The sequence below is a fragment of the Polistes canadensis genome, unplaced genomic scaffold, assembly GCF_001313835.1.
Source record: "Polistes canadensis isolate GaletaPanama2010 unplaced genomic scaffold, ASM131383v1 scaffold_7, whole genome shotgun sequence".
NCBI classification, from domain to species: Eukaryota; Metazoa; Arthropoda; class Insecta; order Hymenoptera; family Vespidae; genus Polistes; species Polistes canadensis.
Genome location: NW_014569554.1, coordinates 126,486 through 150,799, shown reverse-complemented (window position 1 = coordinate 150,799; position 24,314 = coordinate 126,486). Strand labels below are relative to the sequence as shown.

General features: G+C 44.0%; 1 protein-coding gene across 4 annotated transcripts in view; it reads left to right on the top strand.

The window, feature by feature from the left end:
• Positions 1 to 1,820: 1,820 nt before the first annotated feature.
• Positions 1,821 to 24,314, top strand: part of LOC106790051 — a 41,509-nt gene continuing 19,015 nt past the window's right edge. Inside the window, exons 1-3 of one of the 4 annotated variants that reach the window (XM_014754719.1) lie at positions 1,821 to 2,122; positions 2,635 to 2,912; positions 23,030 to 23,194. In XM_014754719.1, coding sequence (XP_014610205.1) covers positions 2,816 to 2,912; positions 23,030 to 23,194 — 262 coding nt within the window. In that variant the 5' untranslated portion in view covers positions 1,821 to 2,122; positions 2,635 to 2,815. Of the gene's footprint in view, positions 2,913 to 3,547; positions 3,756 to 23,029; positions 23,195 to 24,314 lie in introns of all 4 variants that reach the window. The other 3 variants (XM_014754729.1, XM_014754737.1, XM_014754709.1) reach the window with 3 other exon arrangements.

Sequence of the window (24,314 nt, the reverse complement as noted above, 5' to 3'; positions counted from 1 at the left end):
CGTTGCATGCCATTTTGCCATCGAAATATCGGTGACGTACCATAGAAATGGGCTGAAAAAATAAATTCGTCGTTCGATTCGACGCCTAGAAAGTCCCGGCACCGACTTGTAACATTGAAATTTAATAACCGACGTTCGTTCGTTCGTTCGCTCGCTCGTTCGCTCGTTCGCTCGTTCGCTCGCTCGTTCGCTCGCTCGTTCGCTTGTTCCCCGTTCCATTTGACGTTTTCTCAATATCGACGGACGAGGTTCGCGCCGCTCGAAATTACGAGCCGGACCGCGAATACCGCGATTATTCCAGCGAGAAGAAAAAGAAAAAACGAGTTCGTTCGTCAAATGGAAATCCGGTTCGTTACTATTTTTGGATCGTCCAATTATTCCATAGCGAAACTATGGAATTTGGGTAAATGATCCGACGTCGGAACTTACCTTACGTAGAGAGAAATTCTAGAGAAAGGATTTTCTTCCCGAAGATTCCATTGAGTAAAAGTCGCGAGATACGGACACCGCTTCGTTGAATGACGTAAGAAAGGAAGAAGAGGATGGCAGCCGACGTGACGTAAGAGCAACATCGTGTCGCAAAAGGCGAGTACCCTGAACCGAAGACGATGCCATTGTTCCTCCTTAATTACATATTCGAGCCGTCTACGCAACCTTTCGTTGGATTATTTGAAGAAAACTTTGCGCGGTCCACGATGAAAATAAGAAAAGAGGGTGAGAATAATTGGCTGGCTTTCTCTCGGTGCCTACGATCCAAATGCGACGTTGTTGGTCCGGCACTGTTTGGGGGAGGGTTGGGAGAGGGTAGAGAATCGTATGTAGGTCGGAACGACGCTCGCAAGACCCGGTTTCGTTCCCATCTCGACCCTTTCTGCGAGGCTGCTTCGGCCCCAAAACCGAGCCTCCCAGTTTCTCCCAATGCGATATCTTCTCCTTGTCCACGTCATAATGCTGGATATTCGCACTCTAACGAGTTTCGTCCTACCGCAGCTTTCTCCCTTCATTCTCTATTTTCAGTATCGTATTAGCATATTGTGTAACTCGAGAGCAACCATTCGAGGCCAAGATAATAATATACTTAATGTACATTATCGCGTTACAACTAATGAGAAAATGAACGATTAGGTCGAATAAAAGTTCCTTTATTTGATCGCGTTCTAGAATTTTCGTTTTGAAATTCGTTAGGATAGAAGCAAACTTCGGAGAATCTCGTTCCGCGGAGGAAGACGAACGAGAGTTATATTCACGGAAGAATAGGCGAGAACGTCTTGAATATTCAAAAACGCCAGGGGAAACGTTTTCATTAGGGAAGGAGAGCTAGCGCGTACTTTTCTTCTCTTGCAACATCTCGCGGAATTATTGGCTACGTCCTAGGAAGGACGCGTAGATCAATTTGGCCCTCCGTGGGAAAAAGTTTTCAAATTCCGCGCGCAACCCCTACGCAGCACTGCAGTGCCGCGCCGCTGCTTTTAATCGTTTAATAAACGTGACCGTACCGCCGACAGCTGCGCTTTCGGTAATTAAAACGAGGATAAAGCCTTTCGAGAATCAAAGTGTTTATCGTTGTTGGCGCATGCGCTCATCTATTGCCTTTGTCGTCGGCACTGCCAAGTCAATTAGCGAGAACGCGCGCGTGATTTATGTTTCGTCGCTCGGATGGCACCACAAGGCTTTCGATCATTTTTCCGAGGGTTGCCGATGCACTTTAGCCGAAGGGAAAGACAAATGGAAGGAGAAATAGAAACGCAGTGGGTGGGGGTGGAAAGGAAAATAAAAGGAGAACATCTTGTTGGGGGAGGATGGGGGAGGGGTAGCAGCGCGCACTGATCGATATGGAGGGGCGGCGGACGCAATCCAAGGACGTGGTAGTAGCTGGCGCTTCGACCGATACCACCCCTGCCTGCGCTGCCGCCGAGGGTTTATCAGTGCGAACCGCGACGTCGACGTGGAAGCGTCGTCAACGGCGCCGAGCCATTTTCCGGGCCTTCCCTCGTCCTTGCTTTCAAACTGGGTCAATCCCTCGTGCGCGCACCAACTACTCCCGCCACGCAAGCACCTTTTTTTATACCCTCAAGGATCGCTTTCCTTACATTCGACAAAGTTCAATTCTTCCCGCAAATAGGTAGGCGCCTTTTCCTCCTCGCAAATTCGCTCCTTTTTTAGATGCGTTCCTTCGGCAGGCGAGCGCGCGCGCGCGCGCGCGCGTTATTCGAATTTAGGTAGATATACGCGTGCTGCATCCCTGGCATTTGTCGTTCGATGGACCGACCGCCGGGTCGCTCATACGCGATTCCCTAACCAGGTCAAGCGTGCTCTTTTTCAACCTGACCTTCGTTAGTTATGCCTAATCCAAGAGATTCTTTTGCATATTCTTTATTTTTATTTAAACCAACGCTTCGCGACAGAGTTCTTTTAACGAAAGTTTCGCGTTCGGAAATATTTGCTCAAGATGGAGAGCCTCCTCCATCGATCGACTCGAAAGACGTTCGAGCGGCAAAAGAAAAAAAACAACATTTTTTTTCTCTTCTCGCTCCGATACCTTTTCTTTCTTCCTCTTGTTCCTAGTTGGCGCGCGTTTTTTCTTCCCTCTTTCCTCGCTCGGACCCTTTTTTCCACGTAGAACCATGTCTTTAGGTACGCGAAAGGATAACGAGGAGAAGAATGCATCTCTAACGAATTTCAAAGATAATTGAAAGTGATCGTGGGGAAAAGAAGAAAAGGAAGAAAAGGGAACATTTCGAGAGAAGAAGAAAAGAAGGAGAGAGAGAGAGAGAGAGCAGCAGACGGGGGAGGAAGGGGGCAAAAGTTTGACGAAATGTCAGTTCGTGCCGAGACTCGTCGGAGCAAGGCTCCGTCTCTTCTTCGGTGTAACGACGTTGCGGAAGGTTGCGCCAAATTTGTCGGTATTCCAGGTACAGAAATCCTTTTCATTCCTTTTTTAATTATATTTTCTTGTACTTTATAAAGGGAAATCATTTTGCTTGTTTTTTTTTTTTTTTTTTTTCGTCAAAGCATAATGTACGTACCTATAGAAAGCATCAGGTAGGTCCAATAACTCGATTGAATTTCGGTGAATCGAGCCTTTCGTACTTTAATCGGGGAACGCGTCGTAACGGTAAAGATAATATTTTCGTTTAGCGATCGATAGAATCGATATTCGAGATGTTCTCTGGCTCCTCCTCGTCTCTCGTAAAGTTTACCTCGTACGTTTGCATAAAGAACGTTTAAAGAACGTTTAAAGGACCTCCTACCTTTAAAGATCGGTCCTTTGGCGTTTTACATTCTACATACCGAAATTCGAGTTCCCTTTTTTCGAGCGACACGTTCTCGCTATTTATTTTCTTCTAGCATTTTTTTCTACTCGAAGCGTTTGTAGACTTTATTCCAGTGCTCGAATGAACTGTAAAAAAGGATACTAAAATTATTATCAAACTTATTAGCCTAGCCGTATCTCTGGAATTGTCTTGAATTATCTGTAATTATCGCTGATCCCGTAGACAAAGGCTTATGCTCCTATTTCTCACTTCGTTCCTCCTCCGTTTTTCAGTGTTCGGACGACGCTCTTCCTGAAGCATCTCCCGGCTCTCTCATACATACGTCGGCCCTCGCTTTTTCATGCTGGCAATAAAATTAGAAGCGTCGATAACCTCGCGAAACTCCCTTTCGAGGCTTGCGCATCGAGTGGCGCGCAAATAACGTGGAAGAGCCAGAGAGTGTCCTCGATCGGAAGAGGGTGCAAGTACTCGGCATGAAGGGTGAGTGCGTTCATTTGTTTATTCCCATATCGCACGAACCTTTGTTAAAAATAGTCGAGCACCGTGCGCCATGGTCCCCATTCATGGAACCTTAGACGATGGAACCGCAAAACGGCGCAAACTGGCGCTAATCTAGTATAGACCAATTTCACATTTATCATCCGTCATTAATCAAGGAGTAAGCCGTAACACGGGACGGAGCTTTCGCTCTATTAGCCTGTCGATTCGCAGTTACGTCGCGCGTTATTAATTGAAAAGCCGTCTACCGCAAAGGGAAAACAATGCGGACGACCCTTCCTTCCTTCCTTCCTTCCTTCCTTTCCATCGATGAAAAATAAATATCTCTTCGCAAAGCTTCTTCCTATCCAACTCTGACCTATCATCGAATACTACTCCTCGCGTCCATTAAGAAATTGTACCAACAGACAATGCGCCTTAATACCGAGAAATTGTGAGAGGGTGCAGGAAAAAAGATGGCAAAACTCTGAGAAAAATGCTTTCTTCGTAAAAGTGCAATCGCTTTAATTACGTTTCCTTGGTGGCGAGTTTCGGCGGTCGTGCTCTACGCAAATATTTGTCTCGTCGACAACGACGATGGACGACGATTTAAGTAGATTTTAGTAGTTCGGTCGTGTTCGAACAACGAATTCGCGGACTTTGTTTTCTTTCTTTATTCGCTCCCTCGCGATAAATTACAATTATATCCTGGTCGCAAATAGTACGAAATAAAGCTCTTACGTTAATCGATCATAATTTAAAAGCCGACTAATCCTCGTTCAAAATTATGTTGGAAGTTCATTTCGTACGTCTAGATTTTTTGTTTTCACATTCGCTTCAATCGCAATATTTAACTGGTACAACATACTTTCCTTCTCTATTTCTTTTTCTACCCACCCGTTTATCCATCCGCATTATTCTTTTTTCCCTTTCATCCCCTTCGTTCTTTTCTATTCGTAAACAAGGGGTAAGATCGATTAAAGCTCCTTTTCGTTTCTGTCGATTTTTCGCGAGCTTTTCGAAAACATTGCGCGAGGAACGCAACGCTCCAAGCATTATTACGATTGGTTGAAAATAAATAGATTGGAAAAGGGAGAAATTGGAGAGGGTAATTTGTGATGTATTTTGGTGGCTCGAGTACTCGAGACCGTCTATACTTTTCCCACTCGAGGAGTAGTTTTCCCTCGTCGACATAATCGCGTACCCTTTTACACGAATTAACAAGATTTTACATAGTTTTTCGAGTTGGTCGAGGGAAAAGCGATTGTGTTCGTTTGCCTTCGTCGCCGATGAAAATGGCCGACGGTGATTGTAACTCGGCGATTGAAGAGGGTACAATTCGTTCGAATATCTAAAGCTTACCGCACTAACTTTCCTTAATTCGTTTAATCTGTCCGATCGAAAGTCCAACATTTTCATGCGCAACGTAGGATAATCGATGTTTCGAATAGCGCAAGCTTTAAAGAGTAAGGTATTCTCTTATTCTTATTCAGGCGAAGGTGCTCGTTAGTCGCGGCTTTAAAAAAAGCCTGGCTTTCGTTAGTTTTCACGCGTTTCTGTTAAAGTCGGAGGAGGATCGATAATAAAGACACTTTAAATGGGATGGATTCGGCGCTTTCGCGTTTTCCCGCGACGGCTGGGATAATTATTCGAACAGAAAAATACGAAATTTCGCAAAAATGACCATTTACGCGGCCATTACTCGAGTTTCTCGAAGAATCTTTGGAAAATCGAATAGCGAAGGAGAATAGTCTTGTTTTCCTCGCTAAAGCTAGGCGACTTCTTCCGAGACGTTTATTAAAGTCTATTCTGAAACTGCACTAGGAGAGTTTTACCTTATAGATAGTTTTTCACGGATGAAAGCAGTGATGCGTATCCGTGCGGGTAGACGGATAAGTTGGTGGAAGAGCATAAAGAAAATAGTTGCTCGAAGAAAAGTTTTCTTTGCGGGTTGGCGCGTACCAGTGTTGGAAGTGCGCTCCGATGAAAGGAAACAAATGGACAAAAAGACGACTCGACGTGGACGAAGGTGGAAAGTATGTAAGTGGGAAAGTAAGATGAGCGCGGATGAGAAAAGTAAAAGGATGAAATCGAGAGAGAGAGAGAGAGAGGGATGGTGAGGCAAAAAGAATTTGACAAAGGACAAAGAAGGGGCAAAAAGTAAATGGGTAAAAAGCAGACGCGAGAGACGTTGCCTTTGGAGATTTGCAATTCAACAATGACTTCTAAACTTTTGCTATCCTCCTCCTTTCCGAGCGTATGTAACAAATGCGTTGATCATTCGTTAGGCAAAACAGATTGGACGCAACCCAATACCTTTTTAATCTCGCGTCGCGTCGCGTCGATTCGATAGGCGGCGTATCAATGTCGAGCTCGTTTATTCCTAAAGAGAGGAAAAAAACAAACAAACGAACTCTCTACCTATTGCAATTTCCTCCCGTTGGGAATTGGTCGCGTAGGAAAGAGTAAATGCATGTCGCGTGACGTTCGTCGAATGTCGGAAACAAATGTCGGAATCGTATCGCGTACCTTGGCCGCGTTTTCAACCATTCTTTAGTTTCGCGCGGAAAGATAATTTATGAAAAAGGAAACAATTGTGGAATCCCCCGCGTTAAGATGGAAGTTAAAGCGAAACAAATTGGCTGCGGTCGGAGTCGTCTCCTCGACAAATAAGGGCTGTTTACTTATGTAGGTCGACAAACAAAATAGGTGTCGCGCTTAGTCGCCGCGGTGCAAGTACCACCGAGTCGATTACTGACGTCTATCGGATCCATAAGTCATGAGCTGGCGGAGAGGTGTTTGTTTTTATATTGCTTTCCGTCATCTTCTTCATGGGTTTGTTTGGATGTCATCGTAGGGGCATTCCTAGGATCGATAAAGGATGTTTCGTCGGGTTGGCGGGGGCGGGGGGATGCGGTAGGTCCTGCGGTTTGCTCGAGAATCAGGCAACGGGACGATCGGAGGCTGCTTCGGTTGACTCGGTGGTTCGGACGCCGCCTAGGTAACCTTCCATTTTCCGACCCTGACGCAACCCCCCTTCCGATCGATTCGGAATCATCGATACTCCCGCATCGCATTTCATTGGAAACGTTGAAAAATCCTTAGATATATAGCGTGTCCCTCGTACGCGTATATTCGTTTAGGAAAAACGAACCACCAGAAAGGAGCAATCAGTCGTTCTGCGAGTTCCGAGCCTTTCGTCCACTGAATCCTTTGTAAGGTTTATCGATCGATAGGCAAAAAAAACGTTCAGAAAAATGTTTAGATCGTTGCTAGCGAGGTTGCAGCGCATTCGAAAAACTCGCATTCCCTAGTTTCGTATTTTCCTTAGAATCGATCGTTACGTTTGCCGCGTGTAGTCTTTACCTAGATCAATATTTGTTTTATATGCGAATGATACGCGTGGCGCGCCATAAATATTGTATTTTTTCTCTGTATTCGAATGACAAGTATAATAGTCGCCGCTATTGATTTAGTCGAACGCGAGTAGTTCGTCGTACTTGGATGGTATCTGTTTGCTCGTTCAATAAATATCGACTTTTATCAATCGTCGTAGATCTTTTACCGATCAACGCGTTCTACCCAAATATCATTGTAGAAATGAAAGAAGAGTCGTTGGCAAGGTTCACGGATTAGGTAGGATAAAAAAGGGAGAAAAGTTTGGGAGAGCGGCGGTGCAACGGCGCTTGTTCGAGTTCGAATCGCACCCAGGAGTGTAATAAACGAGCTCGCAACCCCTACGCAGGGCTTCAAGGTTCGCGCAGGTAACGTAATATCGGGGGAACGCGCTCGTAAATCCAACGCACGCAGGATCCTCGAAGATAGCGTTGAAATAGGTAGACCAACGGTGGTTGGGTGGTATTAGGGTGGCTCGCTGATCTAATCGAGACTCTCGTCGAACGATCCCTTTTCTAGGTTAGCCTCGAACGCGTGCTGGCATGGCAGGGATGCCTGAGAACGACGTTGGCCATACCGTTGCCCAATCTCTATCGACTGTTCCCACTATCTCGAGCGTAAACGAATCTCTCTACTTATTATCGTTCTACGTTTTTCTTTGTTCTTTAAAGCTACCGAAAATAAGGACAAGATCAATCTCTCTCATTTGAAGGAGTTCGATAAGTTGGAAGACCCGTTGAAAATCGACGATTTGGCAGAGAGTCCAAATGGCGATCGATACGTCGAGGATAATCGGATCTTCTTTCCTTTGTGACAAGGCATAGAAGTTTTTGAAGAAGGAAATTCCCTAAGATTTCAATCCTTTTCGAAACTATTCCTGTACATCTCTGGAGCGTCGATTAAAGCAAACGGAATTTGCGAGATTGGTCACGACAAGTTATGTACCCGATGCTTCGGACGGTTCCGTTGAACCTCGTTAGGAAGGAGCCGGAGAGTTTGTTGGACCGTGCGCTTTCGATAACGGCCACGTCAGCGTCCCTTTGTTAAGAACAACTTTATTCGAGCCATGATTTTCCAGCGAAAAGGGCTGCGATACGATGGAAGGAAGGAAGGAAGGAACGTGGAAGGAAGGTGGACTAGGGAGAAAGGGACGATGATCGATCGGTTCCATTCAGTTTTACGACGAAAGCTAACTTTTGCGAGTATCGGGAATGTTATTAGTCCGCGTAGGCGAGTTAGCTACTCGTGAGTCAACTGGCAAGTATGACCGCCCGATTAAATGTGAAAAAAGAAACGTTTGCTGTGTCTTTTAATACGCGCCTTAATAAGGTCTCTCACGGCGGCGTTTTAATTACACTCGTCGTGGTCGTCGCAGTTCTCCTAGCCGTCCTCCCAGCGATATTCAAAGCGAGTGAAAAAAGACAACGTTGACGACACGGTGCCAAGGAGCGTTGCAAATAATTTTACAAGATAGAGATAATATTGTAGACGGTAATGTCATTAACTCTTTACATTTTCAGTAATGAGACTTCACAGAGAATTTTGTTCTTTTTTTGTTCTTTTTATTATTTTTAGAATGCACGATCCGATAGGCATAGGGGGAGAAAGCGATCGATAAGGAAGAGAGACAAAGTTCGCAAAGAAAAAACTTCTTCATTCGGCTAATTCGAATGAAGAGATCGTTAAAAAGGCTCGATTCTTTGTCCGTTTGTTCCGGATACCTTTTTCCTCTCGTCTTTTCTCTTAGCCGTTTTACGACCTCTTACAAGATCGCCTCGAATTTTAATTAAACTTCGGTTAAGCCACGAGACATTTCCTTCTTATTTTCTTTGCTTTTTCCTCTTTATTCGAAGTACTCTTTCGCGAGTCATTCGTTTTCAGGGGCAACGCGTTTCGAATCGTGGCCCACCGGAATCGTCGCGCAACGGCACGTAAAATAGAATTACCCAGAGGAAATTTCTCGGAGGTATATTTTTTTGAAATTTCACGCGAAGAAGGAAATAAGGAGAGATTTGATTTCCTTCCTTTTATCTAAAGCATTTTTTATTCTTCGAATATATTATGTGATATTTTTTCTCGGCGTTCGCAGGATATAGGGATTATCGAGGTACCGTGGGAACTCATTAGATGCCTGATCCTAAAATATTGATCATTGTTCCAAACTTCCTTACTGTAATCGCGAATTTGATTTGATTCGATAGAACGAATTCACGGCGAGCATATTCGTCGGTAGAGGTATGGTATTTGCGATAACAAAGTTTTACGACGTATTCTCGATCTTGAATATCGATAAAGACGAGTTGCGTCAGGGTTGCAGAGACGGACGAATGAGGAGAAGGCAGCGAAAAGAAAGCCGATCATCGAGGGATCGCAATCAGCGATGGTAGACCAGGTGAATAGAGGGAGATGCATAGAGACCGTGAACGAGAGATGAAAGATATTGCCCGAAGGTTAGTGAACTCTAGCGAGCTTCGAAGCAGTAGAGTTTTATTTTCCAGTCCGAGCTCCTATCATCTTTCTTTTTCATTTCTATGGAAGTACGTTCCTACTTATTTTTTCTCTCCTTCCTATTATACGATCGATCGATTTTAGAATATAAACGACACAATATCGTTAGGCTCGTTAAATCGGCGTAGAAAATGCCGAAGAAAACGCCGGAGACCGATCAAAGTTGACGCCGCAAACAAGAAAACTTTTGCGAGTCCTTCGAAAAGCTGGGAAACGAGTAACGCGGCCACGAGAAGAGAAAAAAAACTGATGTATCTTAGAGGAAATCTCTTACAGGCCTTTCCCGATCATCCTTTATCTCGGATTTCTACTTACGGACTTGTTTCTTCCATTTGCTTCTGTCCGGAAATTTCTTTGAAAATCGGAAGGACGAGGGCGAGATCGAGAGGAAGAAAAGTTTGTTGGAACGGAAGAAACAGTTTGTACAGATTGAGAAGACGCTTTCTTTCGAGCTCATCCGGGATAATGTTTCGCTTCGACGAGCTTTTCGCGAGGACACTTTTGCCCACCTGCCAAAGAGTGTCGACTTCAATTTTATTTCCACCTCCCCCAACCCCTCTCACTATTCTATTTCAACCTCTGGAGCAGTGTTCTCGAATACAATTTTCTAATTTGCTTTTAATAATCGAAAGATCGAAACGCGATCGTTTTTACTCGGCAGTCTTTTCTTTTCCACCGAATTGGGAGAAGAAAGAGAACGTAGAAGAACATCGGTCGTCATCGACAAAACTTTGCGAGGGCTGTCGGCGAAGAGCTGCAAGAAAATCGTTCCGACTTGTTCTCCAACTGAAAGGAAATCGTAGTTCCGCGAGGAATTGTTCCGAGAAGATCTGCGAGCGTAGTCGTCCTACTTTTCACACCTTTTCGCATCCCAAATGTATCGTTCGAGGCTACTTCCACGATCTTTGTCATTTTGTACGAAACTTTCCTCGATCAATTTCCAATGAAGACGATTAAAAGCGTTAGAAAATATAATAATATACGTGGTATCATAGGGAAAATTGGAAGATTCTGTTATTGTAGTCGCGTTAACGCTAATGTCTGGCGCGTCGCGTCGCGATAATCAAAGTTTCTGTCTCATTAATTATTGCGTCGTGCATTTATCATAGAACTATCGTGGCTGGCGCCGCAGCGGGTCCTAATTGGCGTGGCACGTTAATTAAATATAGAGTCAGCCTCGAGTCGGGTCTTGTTCTAATTTGAAGAAACGATCTCGAGTTTCGTCTTATTCTCGCGATATTTAGAAGAGAAAGAAATAGACGTTGCGCGTCGCGGCAAATATTCATAACGTAAGCGCGTCCCATCTTTTATCGCGCCGAATTAATGCAAATGACGTATTTACTTAGATCAATAAGGAGAAGAGTCGGCGAGCGAGCGCCTTAAAGTCATTATAAGTTCGATAAAGTTCCTTTCCTATCCTTCCGAGACCGGACTCGATGCAGGAACTGAATAATAATTCCGAGTTACACCTTCGAGCGATCTTACCAACTTGCATGACCAACTTTCGCGTCTTTGAATTTATTCTATTTATCCCAATCTTTATGCAAATCCCCTTATCTTTTCTCGAACGTCTTTCGAAGCTTCGTAATTAGATCGCGACATTGGTTAAAAGCGCGTATCGATGCACCGATCGTCACACCGATCTCTTCGAATAAAGCGTTTAATCCATTATACCCTTCGGGATGGCTTTTACAATAATCTTTGCCAACGATAAATCCACTCGCTTATATAAATCTAGCGGAAAATAGCAGGTGCGCGCGATCTTTTCTCCTAGGAATCGAAAGAAGATTTCGTTCCCTTCCACTCTGGCTCTACTGAAAATCCTTTATAATAAAGAAGAAGAAAGAAAAGTTTTCTCCGACTTCCCTCCGACTTCCCCCCGAGTTGTTCACGGACGTGATGCGGCTGTTAGATTTTTTATTTTGGATTAGTTTATTTTCCCTCCCTGTTCATCCGGTTGTTTGTTTTCTTTCTCGTTGTTAGGAAAAAGATAGATTTGTTGGACGTTGGAGAGTCGTTCCGAAGGAGGACTTGCGGTGGCCCGTATCTAGGTCGTTGCGTCGGTGGCATCGTTTTCTCCTCCCCGGACGCAGCTCGGAACCTCCAAAGCTCCGAATTCATGATCGAATTTCAATCGGCCTCGATCCCGAGTAACAACGTCCCTCGTCCTTCCCGTTACTCTCGTTAAACGCTATTATCATTACTATTATTTTGCTCGATTATTGACTTTAATCGAAGCTTATATCTTCGTGCATGGACAAGCAAGCCCATGGTACTATACATCCCGTGGATACAGCTTAGTATCGTGTACGAAGAGCTTACGGATAAGACGCGTACAAGTATTAGATGATACATGGAAGCAATATCGTATGCGCTTATCGAACCGGTTTGCCTTTGGCTATCCAGAGGTGTAAGAAGCGTTCCACTCCCTTTTCTACATTCGGGATAATAATCGTTTGGCGCATTTAAAAGTATCGAATGGGAGCAAGTAGAGGGAACTTGAATGTGGTCGGCCAGGCAAGCAACCGCTAATGCCTGGCAGTAGTTAGGAAAGCTCGCTCGTTGCCAGACGAATCCATACTCGCACTTTCGCGAGTCGCAGTTACCTCCAGTAGTTACGGTCATTATACTCGCCCGTCATTCGACTTTCTTCCTTCTATCGCGTGATCTAGCCCTTTCCACTCGTTCCTAGCGTGTAAAAGCGATAAAACTAGAAGCAGCTTTCACGCGACACAATGGCGATATCGATCGTAGATATTTTTAGGACCTATGCACTGGTTATATTAAATATCTCTTGCAAACTGCTACGAAATAATGCTTTGCTTTGCTTTGCGTCAAAATAACGTATGCTAATCGTGCAACGTCTATCGTTAAGCTTACCGTTTTATTCTTATTTTATGCCAACGAAATTTGGCACTACTTTTTCACGCGGAGAATGGAAATAAGAAAAGACGTCGCCGCGTCGGGAGGAAGCTTGGCTACTTGTTTGCTTTGTTCGAACAAATCCTATCGATAGTTTGGACGACGAAAATAATGATGTTTTTTCTCTTGTCGAAAATGATGATAAATGATTCGGGATTAAAAAAGGGAAAAGGAGCGCACGCGACAAAGCGATGAAAATGCAAGCGTATGTAAAATGCGATGCAACCGCGGTTAACGATTTTTTTCCCTCGCGCTAGGAGGGTATACGCGCTTGCATTTCCAACGTTGAGAAAAAAGCGACAGTTCTTGGAGTCGTATTAAGTAATTACCGGCGACATCGTTAATGCGCTCTCGTTCTTACCTTCGCTAAATCCATTATTATCGTCCGGTGTACGAAGAAACAAAGTCGAAACGGCGAGCTGATAGCCCTTGTAAAAACTTACCCTTAGTCTCGTAGGAAATTGATCAATGGCTTAGCTCGTCGACCTTAACGAGCAAAAATCCAGCTGGAAAAATAATAGATACTACCAGAGTAGGTTGCGAATTTGAATTCGTTCCTGTAACGAGCAACGAAGGGCAGAAACGATCGAACTAAAGGATAGTAGCAGTCCTGTTGGGAACCGGAGTAAACTTTTCGCGAGGTTTTTGGCAAACCCGAGAGAAGGCTATTCCACGAACGTATTTTACGTCCATGTATCCCCGCTGGAAAACCCATGCGGTTCGCTTAAGCGTCTAACCTAACCTCGAACGTAGTCGTGCAGGAAAATACGGGCTCTCCCTTTGGCTCGGAACCTTTGCCTAACCAATGCCCACGGATTCGGACTTTCCTCAAACTAATTTACTCCGGGTAAAGCTAACGTCATTTTTTTCATTTTGCAATTTTCCCGATTTTTGTGGACGTCGAAGAAGCAATCATATTTCGAGCGAAATAGTAGTAGTCCGTGGCGTCGCGGTTAATTTACCTCGACAAAACTAAACTCGTAGAACGTTCTTTTGGGAGATTCGTTAAAACGATTAAAACTTGTGTATAGCGCGTGTCTGGATTCTTCCTACTGCGATAGAACAACCGCAACGATTTAGATAAGAACGGAACAAAGGGATGCAGATGTATTCGTTGCTCGTGCGAGCTCGATTCGATCATAACTCTCGTGGCAACTTTCCTAATTCGGTTAGATCCAACTTCCAAACGTATCAGGAAACTGCTCGACGCTCGACAAAGTTGTTTCTCGACTTGACTCGACTGTGCACCACCGATCTACTCTGACTCTTTATATTCCTTATTCATCTCGGTAGGAAAGGTGACGCGGCGATCGCGTTTCGAAAGGGCACGCAACCAAAAGACGCATCCTCGCGAATCCTTCCTCGGTCTTTCCTTTCTAGCAGTGGTGGTGCTGCTACTGCTGGCATATTGATCCGCGCGGCAGCTTTTGTATTCCACCCTCGGCGCGTGTCCCTGCTTGTTTCGTTCCTACCACCCTCTTCTTCATCTCTCTCTCTCTCTATTTCTTTCTCTCTAACTGACAAATAGTTTCGATCGGAAGAGAACCTTCGAAGCTTATGCTCGCGAAGTAGCCGTTAAAATAACGAGTAGAAGTTATCTTGCTTTCTCGACTTAACGAAGCTCGACGTGCTTCCGTTTAAATCGAAACATTGTCCCCGGTTTTGTCGCAAAGAGCTATTACAAATCCACGCGTACCGTCTCGGTTAAGCAGCGGCAGCAACTTTAGCCGAGTTTAGATCGAAATAATCCAATTCCGAGGTAAAATCCCGGGCGCAGTCGTAATAAATCATAAAGACCGGTCGTCGGACCATCAAAAAAAACCTACCGGAGGAAAAGTTTGTTGCCTACATTACGGCGGGGACCCGAGCGTAAATCGAAATCCCTGAATTACCTTCCGATGAAAAATACGACGGCAACAGCAGCGTTTCGGTTAATAAAGCAAACGGAAAATCAATATCGCACCTTGACACTGTTTAAAGTAACAACACCCTACGTAGGACAAAAGTTTTCTACTGATGAAAAATATCGAATAAAAGTGGAGAATAAAGAAATGAAAATGAAGCAGTGCAAGTCTTAGCTTCGATTTTTATACAAATCGATGCTAGAACTTTGTCTGTACGATCGGTACGAGTTTCGCACGACGAAGCGTACTTTCTTCCTATTTATTGGCTAAAGTTTGACTTTAGTAGGAGCTGCGAAAAGAAAGAGTGGCCAAGGGAGAAGATATTGAAACGAGTTTCGAGGCAGTAAATCGTCTGGGCGGCCTACAGGTGCGCTACTTGGAAAAAATTAAAGAAGAAACTCGCGGCGCACCGCGAACTCGTCTCTCTCTCTCTCTCTCTCTCTCTCTCTCTCTTTCTCTTTAAAAGGACTGTTCTTTTTCTTTCCCAAGGACGTACGATCGAGCTTTTAATTATCTAAAGAGCTTTCAAATTACCGGATGGGGTTGCCAATGAGAAAATTCATGGAACGCGCGCGACTCCTTGATTTTATCTAGTTTATTTCTAGGTAGATGTAAAATTGTAGAATAATATTATACCTCGACACGATGGAAAAGCGCGAATATTACACGGCTCGTTTAAGTACTCCCAAGTTGGAAGGATTTCTGTTGCCGAGTTAGCTTTGGGAGACTCGTGGATGAACGAACGCATTAAATCGGATCCAATTACTTATTCCTCGTTCGAATAGCGGGCATGCTTACGCGTTCGGCCTTCCGTGTAAATTGCGGAGAGAGGACAACATTCAGGGAGGAAGAGGAGACGGAGAAAAAGCCGTGGTACGTGACTCCGCCATAATTATTCCAATTAACCCTACTCGAATCTTCTCGGTGCGCGATAGGTGACAAAAGGTACAACCAGAGTCAGACGTCAGCCCGTCGCACCTGATAAACATTAACAAAAGTCCCCTTTTAGTCTGGAATAATTCGTTTTCCTTCTCTATCTCTGTCTGGATAAAGAGTGGATAAAGAGAAGAGCCTTATTTACAACGTTCGTCGTTTATATCCGTAAAGTTGAATCCCTCAGTGGTAATATTCGGTAAGAGGATCCCATATCAGAGACCTCGAAAGGGGTAGAAAGGGGGTAAAAGAGTACTCGAAGCCAACGAGAGTTACACAACTTTTTACCATCGACGTTATTACTATTTTCAAAGATATTTCGGACGTCTCGAGTACCCAAAGAGTATCCTTTTATATCAGCGTTAATTGATTCGCAGAAAGTTCTCTTCTCACCTTGTACAATATTCAAATATAACAAGTTTTATCAAGGTTCTCGTTTATTCCAACTGGGCGACGATTATTGACGAGAAGAAATCCCTGGTTGAACGCGATCGCGTAAAGCTCGTTCGTGTATCTCTTTGCGCGTATCGATTAATCATGCAAAACTCTATCTCGGGAGACAAGCGTCTCTCATTTGCGGCAAAAGCTCATCTTTGACGCCGGGGAGCGCTTCGATTTAAGCGCAGCCGCCGATTTTCCATCGGAGCTATTACAAATTAGAATCGGTGGGGTGGTAAACGCAACGTTTAATGCGATTTCGATAAAAGTCGCTAAGATAATTAATAATACGGAGACAACGCGCACGCTTTTATGATTAACGAGAAATGTTGGTTCTCTTTCCTGCCCCCATTCGTTGATCGAACGAACGAGCATCATCGGAGTTAAATTACAACGACAAATTCTACTTGGGAAGCTTTTGCTTCGATTCTGGCAGCTTTCCGAACGTTTTATATCGAGCTTTCGATGGAGCTCTCGAAATTGGTTGGTCAACAGGAAGGTATCGAGCCGCGTACCGAGCCGCGTATCGAACCGCGCGTATCGAACCGCGCGTATCGAATAGATTCTCGTGCTCGTTAAGCGATCTATGTCGGAAGGGTACGCGATGCTAATGAATAAGGACGAGTAGAGAGATCGGAATATCGAGGCGGATAGGTAGAAGTACTCGGTGCTAGTTGTGGACGCGTACCGCTCTCCGAGCCCTCTCCGAGCCCTTCCACGAGCCCTTCCACGAGCCCTTCCACGAGCCCTTCCACGAGCCCTCCACTACGAACCCTCTCCTAGACTCCCGCTGCTCTCGAATAGGATTTCGTACTGTCTTGTACACGCGACCGAGCTTCCAAGGACATAAATCAATTACACGCGAGTGCATCCCACAGCGCGTTATCCGGACCACCCGCGACAACCCAGACCGATCCACGTGCACCTACTACCTGCAAAACCCGAAACGAAGTTACGCGCTCGAACGGATCTATTAATCTCTCGATTAATCGGAAAGCGACTTTGACGTTGATCGAGCGCTTCTTATTCGCTTTTAATAACTACTATACTCGTTCGCGAACGATAACACCCGAATCCCCGATTCCGGATCCTTTCTTCGAATTCCTCCCCTGACGAGATCAATAACATTTGATAAATGCGCGATAACGTGCCATTTAAATGGGACATCGAAGTATCGTTTTCAGTAATTACATTTTACTTTCCATCTCTCTCTCCCTCTCTTTCCCGCTCGATCACGAGATATAGGAGGATGTAATGAACGTGGACGCGTTGCCAAATGCATTAATCGATTATACTCACTTGCATTACCCTCTATTATCCCGCGCGAGTACCGGCAAACTTGCGGCTTTGCTCGGTTCCAATGGTACCTATTAATTCGTCGTCCTACGATCTACATAAGGTTGTACACACGTATCCGGTTTCGTTATCAAAGCGACGTAATGACGATTATTCGATCGAATAGATGAAATCGAATCCACCTCAAATATTATAATACCAGTCTACGCAGTCGGCCTCTTTTCTTAAGGCTAATTCATCGAGCGATTAACGATGCGATACGCGAGTGCGTGTTCGCAAGCAAGGCGAGTGCACTTTCAAACTTAATGGCTCGATTTGTATTCACAACGAGGGGATGAATTTTTCATGGGCAACGCGAGGGGACGCGCGCGACGCCTCCAACTTCAAAATGACGCATGCTTGCGGCTCAGGGTCCACGTCTTTTCGAACGTCTAATCGCATTCGATCGAAAACCCGAGAGGAATACCACGGTCGTCGTGATTAATTATCTCCTCCTCCTCCCTGGTATTTTTCTACGGACGAGTAGTACTCGGAAAATCGGGATAAGTTCGTTCAGTCGAACCGATTACATTAATCGCTTAATCTCTCGACGTTCCTCTCCTCCCGCGACTTTCTTGGATGCCATTTCACGGTTAACAACAATTTTCTTTCTCTCTTCCAATCGATTAATACGATGCTGCTCGATAAAGCACGCGAATAAACATTAACTTTAGAATATTAGGAAGAAATAACTCTAACGTTTCTTCCTATTTTTTCCGGATATCGAGTGCAACGAACCGTCCGCAACGCGCTCTCGTTCGATTGATCAATCAAAGAAAAAAAATCAAGAGAGAGAGAGAGGGCCTTCCCGTATTGTCACCCTTTCGCCTCTGAATCTTCTCGTCTTTCTCTACCTTCTTTACTCCATTATTCTTCTTAAAAGGTATATCCGAGAGGAAGCTACGTAATATTGTCTTATCGATTTACTTATTTTTAGACACTGCTCGAACCTCCCAGACCCTTAGGCTTTACTCTCTCTCTCTCTCTCTCTTTCTCTATCTCTCTCTCTCTCTATCTCTCTCTCAGCCCCTTAAACTCGGAAGAAAAGTAAGAAAGCCAGAGCCAAGCGTTTACCACGGACTTCCGACCTACTTCTCGCACTTTTTCTCTCCTTTTCGCTCGATTCGCCATCCCTCGTCAATTTTTTTTCAGCAAAATCAACGGTTAACGATTCCTCCCCCGCAAGGAGCTCGCGCAACTACCGTTGATCTCGTAGCGAGGAAAAGTGGGGAAAAAAGAAAAGACGTCGATCTGCTTAGAAGCGCCGAACCTAATTGGACGAGCTTTAATTAGGTACGGATCGCAACGATGAAAAGTTAGTTTCCGATATTCTATACTTTAAAGGGAGGAATTTCCATATTATCTCGCTTTTTTTTCTCTCTGATTTTTGTTGTAACGTAGGACGCTTTCGGTTAAAAATGAATTTAGACTTACGGCGCAGTGCTAAAAATAAGGAACACGCGTTCGACAAAGTGGGAGGGAAATTCGATGAGCAAAGAATGATTGACTATGACAGGTCGATCTTTTTTGTTGGATAAAAGAAGAGAGATGAGAAAAGAAGAAGAGGGAAAGAGAGAATGGAAGTGATAAAAGCTCTCGGAGGAAGATCTAGCGATGCGTCGATAAATCCAAGTTTCTTGGAAAAGGACGACGAGACGAAAGCGTTTCGAGATTGCATCGAAAGTTTTTCCTTTACTTTCGTCCTTCTTTCTTCGAGTTCTCTTCCAATTTCGGAACGATTTATCGGCTGATATTGGGAAAGGAAATAACGAAGAATCTCGTGATTTTTGGGCCGAGGCAACATGACGAGATTGGTTTGACTTTTTTTTTGGTTCATTTATGCGCGAAACATTATTAACGTAAACTCGAGCGAACGTGACATCGATAGCCGATAGCGATTAATCGTAGTTTGGAATCACAGAGGCCCCGATACGCACACAATGTGGGATCGCGTTCGTTCCATTTGGCCGAACGCGATCGCCAATTCGAGATTGACTTTTTCACCCTCTAACATATACGGTTTGACGATAGAAATAGGCCGCCGCTCGGCGAACATATTTAAGATCGCTCTCTCGTACGTGAAGACAAATTTTCGCGAGCCTACTTCATTATACGGATGTTTACGTTCGCTCGAAACACAGCCCTTTTCAATTTCGAAGACCGAAATCAATTTCCGTATAAACGAACGATCCTCGTCTTACAAACATAATCTATCGACTATCCATATTGGTAATTGTTCGCGGGGTATTATGGCGTTACCCCTAAGGACTAGAAAGGGACACGTGGAATAAATTGCTTGCAACCTACGCGAGCCGACCCTTTGCGCACAACTTCCGCATTTTGTTTTTGCCGAAAAATCGATCGAGAGAGCTTCAAGCTGCTAGACTCGTCTTCTTTTATCTTTCGGATCGAGGAAAATAATTACAAAATGTGTCTCTCCCGTGTGTCGGTCGACATCGAGCCCCTACTTGCATTATTAATGAGGCTCTTCTCGACTCTTCCTCTTTCCTTTCCATTCCATTCCGCCCCCTTGCCGCCCGCCTTTCTTCCTTCCTCGCTCTCGACGAGGCACCGTCGCCCGTGATTCTAATGACACCTTGTCGACATCTTGGAATTTTATTATCCTTAGCACCCACTTCGTTAGGCGCAACCACGCGAGCAAAGGAAAACGAGTTTCGGGGTGTATCTCTTTCGATATTCGCAAACTTCACTTTTCACCGAGCGAATAAACAACGCTAAATTATAGATTTTTCTTTAATTAGCGGAGTGCAGTAGATTTTTTAACCGAGACCTTAATCCACGCGACCGATTTCCAGTTCGCCGTCGTGCCAGGGACAACATGGCGTTTTGCCAGAACAGAAATCACGATTATGCCAGCGGAGCTACAACCACGACGAAATAGATGAGAACTATTATTTTTCTCTACAAATGTCATACCTAGTTAATGGAATATCTTACCTCGAACGTGGCCGCGATTTTATTATTCGATGAAATTTTCGAAATGAGCATCCTTCGTGCTTTTATGACAAAACGCGAAGCTTTCGAAAATAATGAGATTAATAGGGTCTACCGGTTGCTAGAGATAAAAGCTATCTCGTCCGTAAAGGCTAACGGAAGCCAACGAAAGTGCCGCCTTCCACCAGCTTTTACATTCCGACAATTTGTCAATTACTCGGTCTCCTAGATTCTTTCACGCTTGTCAAACCTTGCCAAACTTGTTAATCAAATGATTCGACGAAAGAAACTCATTATTTGTCATTAATCGATATTACTCCTGTGATCATCGTTGCTACCGCTTTTTACTCGATTCGTTATAAATTAGCTAAGTACTTGATAACTTTGGAGAATAGAAATGGAGAAAAACGTGGAACGCGTCTCATTATATCGAGCTCCTACGGGGTTTCCTTTTATTTGCGATGGGAATTTTCCGAAACACGAAAGTCGAAAGAAAGCCGGAGGAAAGCTGTTTCAGAAAGCCATTATCGCACGACGAGCTTTCTTTTGGACGAACCGATGCGGCGGTTGCCACGATTCCACGACTGTGAAAATCATTATTCTTGAGCGAAATCTGCAAAGTAAAGGAAGACGAGAGAAATAGGAAAAAAATATTTCCGAGTTAAAAAGGCCGTTACCTTTTCAAGCTTTCTCCCCCTGGAGACTTTTGTTGTTGTTGTTCCCGCGCATTATCCTTTTTTACTTTACTATTATCTATAACGCGAACAAAAGCTAAGGAAAAGGAAATAATCATAAAAAAAAAAAAGCACGAGACAAGTTATAATTCAACGTTACGCAGATCCGTACGAGCTTTTCAATCGAGGTTTTCATCTACATAATTCGGTATAGTAATAAACGACGTTAATCTCGAATGTTCGGCAAATCGGCAAAGCGAACGCAAAGGGAGGGAGATTTGACTGGTACATCGCTGACAGAACAATTTAATCGTAAGCCGAGAAGGATGGTTCTAGGTAGCTGCAATCGATATCTATGTAATACTTGCGAGTACTCGAGTTCGGTCCGACGCCTCCGGATATTCCAACGACGAGCTTTCCAATCGAGAATTCGCTCCTACTCTCTTTCCATCCATCTATCTTCCTCTTTGCCTCCTTATCCTTAGATACCGAAATGCTCGGACTTTCCGAGCAATTACGGTAGCCCTTCAATGAACTCTGCTGACTAGTCAGAGTTTCGCGTCGAATCGACTTTTGACATCTACGGAACAATGAAAAAATTTCATTTCGCAATTTCCTATTTCACCAAAGTACATTGAAAAAAGTCATAAACATGTATTTTTCCCGTAAACGAGATACTCGCCGACGGGTTTCAATTTCATTTCTCCGCGAACGCAAAGCCCCTTACACGTTGGTCGCGCGGAATAGACTGTAACTCGATACTTCTCCTAACAAAAGATATTTCGCAAAGGTAAGGGGGGGCATCGGGAAAACGGAAGAAAAAAGAAAGAGAAGAAATTTCTCCTCGTCTGCTGCCTGCTGGGCGATTCTCGATACTTTGGAGTAGAAAAGTTGTAGTACCTCTTCTGGAGGATGCACGCTCGCGGACGAAAAAAAAAAGAAAAAGAGAAAAAGTTTTTCGATAGCCCCCTATATACGAGGGTGCAGATACTCTGTACACATCGCGAATCGTATGTCTTCTTATTAGTCGAAAGATATATTTGCATTTATTTCTTTATAATAAGTAAGTAATACTTCCGACGCAATCCGGATTGATTCTTTGCATATTTATGTCAAAGAATATCCTTTCGACTTGGTCTCGCAACAATGGAACCTGTCGAGTCCGAAAATATAAATACGGATGGTGTAACGTCAAATGAAATTCACGCGATTCGATTTTGGTTTCTTTCCCTGGCGATAAATTATTATTCGTAAGAAATATGTACGCGTAGATTGAAAAAGCAACGATACGGTAGATCATAGATTCGCGATTTAAGCTGATTTCTACGTTATCGATATGGAACCGACGCGTTAAATAGCGAACCAGCAGAGAAAATCTAGTAGAACGGAATGATCATGGACGTTTCAGAGTTGAATGGCATACGCGACACCGCTTATTACCGTTCGTCCCGTGACTTATTACCGGTCACGGTAATAACGGCTACGTCGAATTTATCGGCGCCGTGCGTTAACCCGATACGAATCGGATCGATATATTCCATGTGGAAGCCAGTGGAAGCTTGCCAACGTTCGCCATTGTTACCATGCATTATACTTGCGTTTCTTTAATTGAACATTATTAGTGGAATAATATAGATTTCCTCTCGGGAAAATAGGAATTAAAAACAAACCGAGTCTCGATTTCTAAATGAAATCGACCCAATAGTTTACGTCTCTCTTATTTGCGAATTTGATTTCGGTTCGGTGTTTCGGTTCGGTGTTTCGGTTCGGAAGGTGTGTCGTCGCATCATCTTGGAATAATCGATAGCGACATTGAAATCACAGATATCCCGGTAACGAGATCAAACAGATCGACGCAATTAACTCAGTCAGCGCACCAATCTCGGACGGTCGGCATTAAAAGCCGAGTAAGTAGGCGAATGTAAACGAGGTCGTGTATTTTTTGTTGCTACGAATGTAACGTCTAATAAAAAGACTAGAACGAGGAATGAAAAGGAACGGCTCTTGTGGCGAGGTCGCGGACGAAAGCCGGACGAAATAAAAGGTGGAGTGTAGTAGTACTCGTGAATTCGAACAATACGCTAATGCTCGTTTAGAATGAACGCTTTAGCAGGCGTGAGGTTAAACTTTCATTACTCGAAACCCGCGTCGCCTCTTGCGTTCCTGCCAAATGTCACGATCCTTCAAAATTCTATTTTGTTTTTCTTTTCAGACGTGAACTGGCTGATTTGTTCCTGCGTTCTAATGGCGACGGCGGTCCTTTCCTGCCGGCGAAGCGAATTTCAATGCAACAACGGCCATTGCGTCCCGCTGAACAAGATTTGCAACGTCGTCGACGACTGCGGAGACGGAAGCGACGAAGTCCGTCAATGTTCGCGTGAGTTATCGATATCGGCATACGCTATCCTTTCCTTATTTTCTTCTTTACAAAAGAAAAAAACATTAGGCGAACGTATCGATTTATGCAAACACGGGAGGAGGACGGCAATGCGAAAGCGTTAATATTCATACGTTCATCGATTTTGCAAGCCCGCTCAAGTACCGAGCCGTTCTTTCATATTCCATTCGATCCTTAATTTTCAACAGGAATAAAAAGGAACGAGCTATAGAACGTATCCTAAGCCTATCAACGGAACTTTCTTCATTATTTGCAAGAACGATCGAGGCGAGCAATTACTTTACGAATTAATCCTTCTCGTTTAAAGATGTTTACTACCAACACCGATTATAAGATCAATTATAATATTAACATATTATTCTTCCTTTTCGTATTCTGGTCGAATCTTGGAAACAAAACGCGCGGAAGAAGCATATATTATATAATCGCAATGATAATGATAATTAACGAATGTCATTTGTAAAGGCGAATTTTATTGCGGAACTGCGTTGCCATTTTCCGTTAATGAGAATTCCATTTATGATTTGCGGCATTGAACCGATATAATTTCCGACCGAACGAAATTCATACAACACGTCTCCTTTTTATTAATTATTTATTACAAAGCCGCAATTTAATATCGACTACTTTCGTATCGCATTTCTATATTCCTTCCTTGTTTTAAAACTTCCCCCGATAGATACCAATTTCGAGTTTATTAAATACGACCGAGCCGGGTCTAAAGTATAACGAGAAGGTATTTGGCCGATTATTCTTAAGATTCTGTATAACTTAGAAAATGAATTTTTGCATTTAATTTCTGCATCTCTCATCCGGCTCGTTGTGTAAATGCGATCGAACAAAGCAAATTCGTTCGGTAACATCGTTCTACGATTTACCGTAAATAATTCGAATCTGCAGTCCGTTGTGAAACGAGGTTCCACGCGATTTAACCTCCGCTCGCGGTTTCTGGACGAGCGACGCGTCCCTCTGGTAATGCACCGACGATGCTGCTAATGGGATTGTTGTGCTCGCTTACAAAGTAGAAACGCCGTTGCCCGAAACGACATCCAACGAATATTTTTCCGCTTCTACGCGCTTAATTGACGAAGAAAAATCA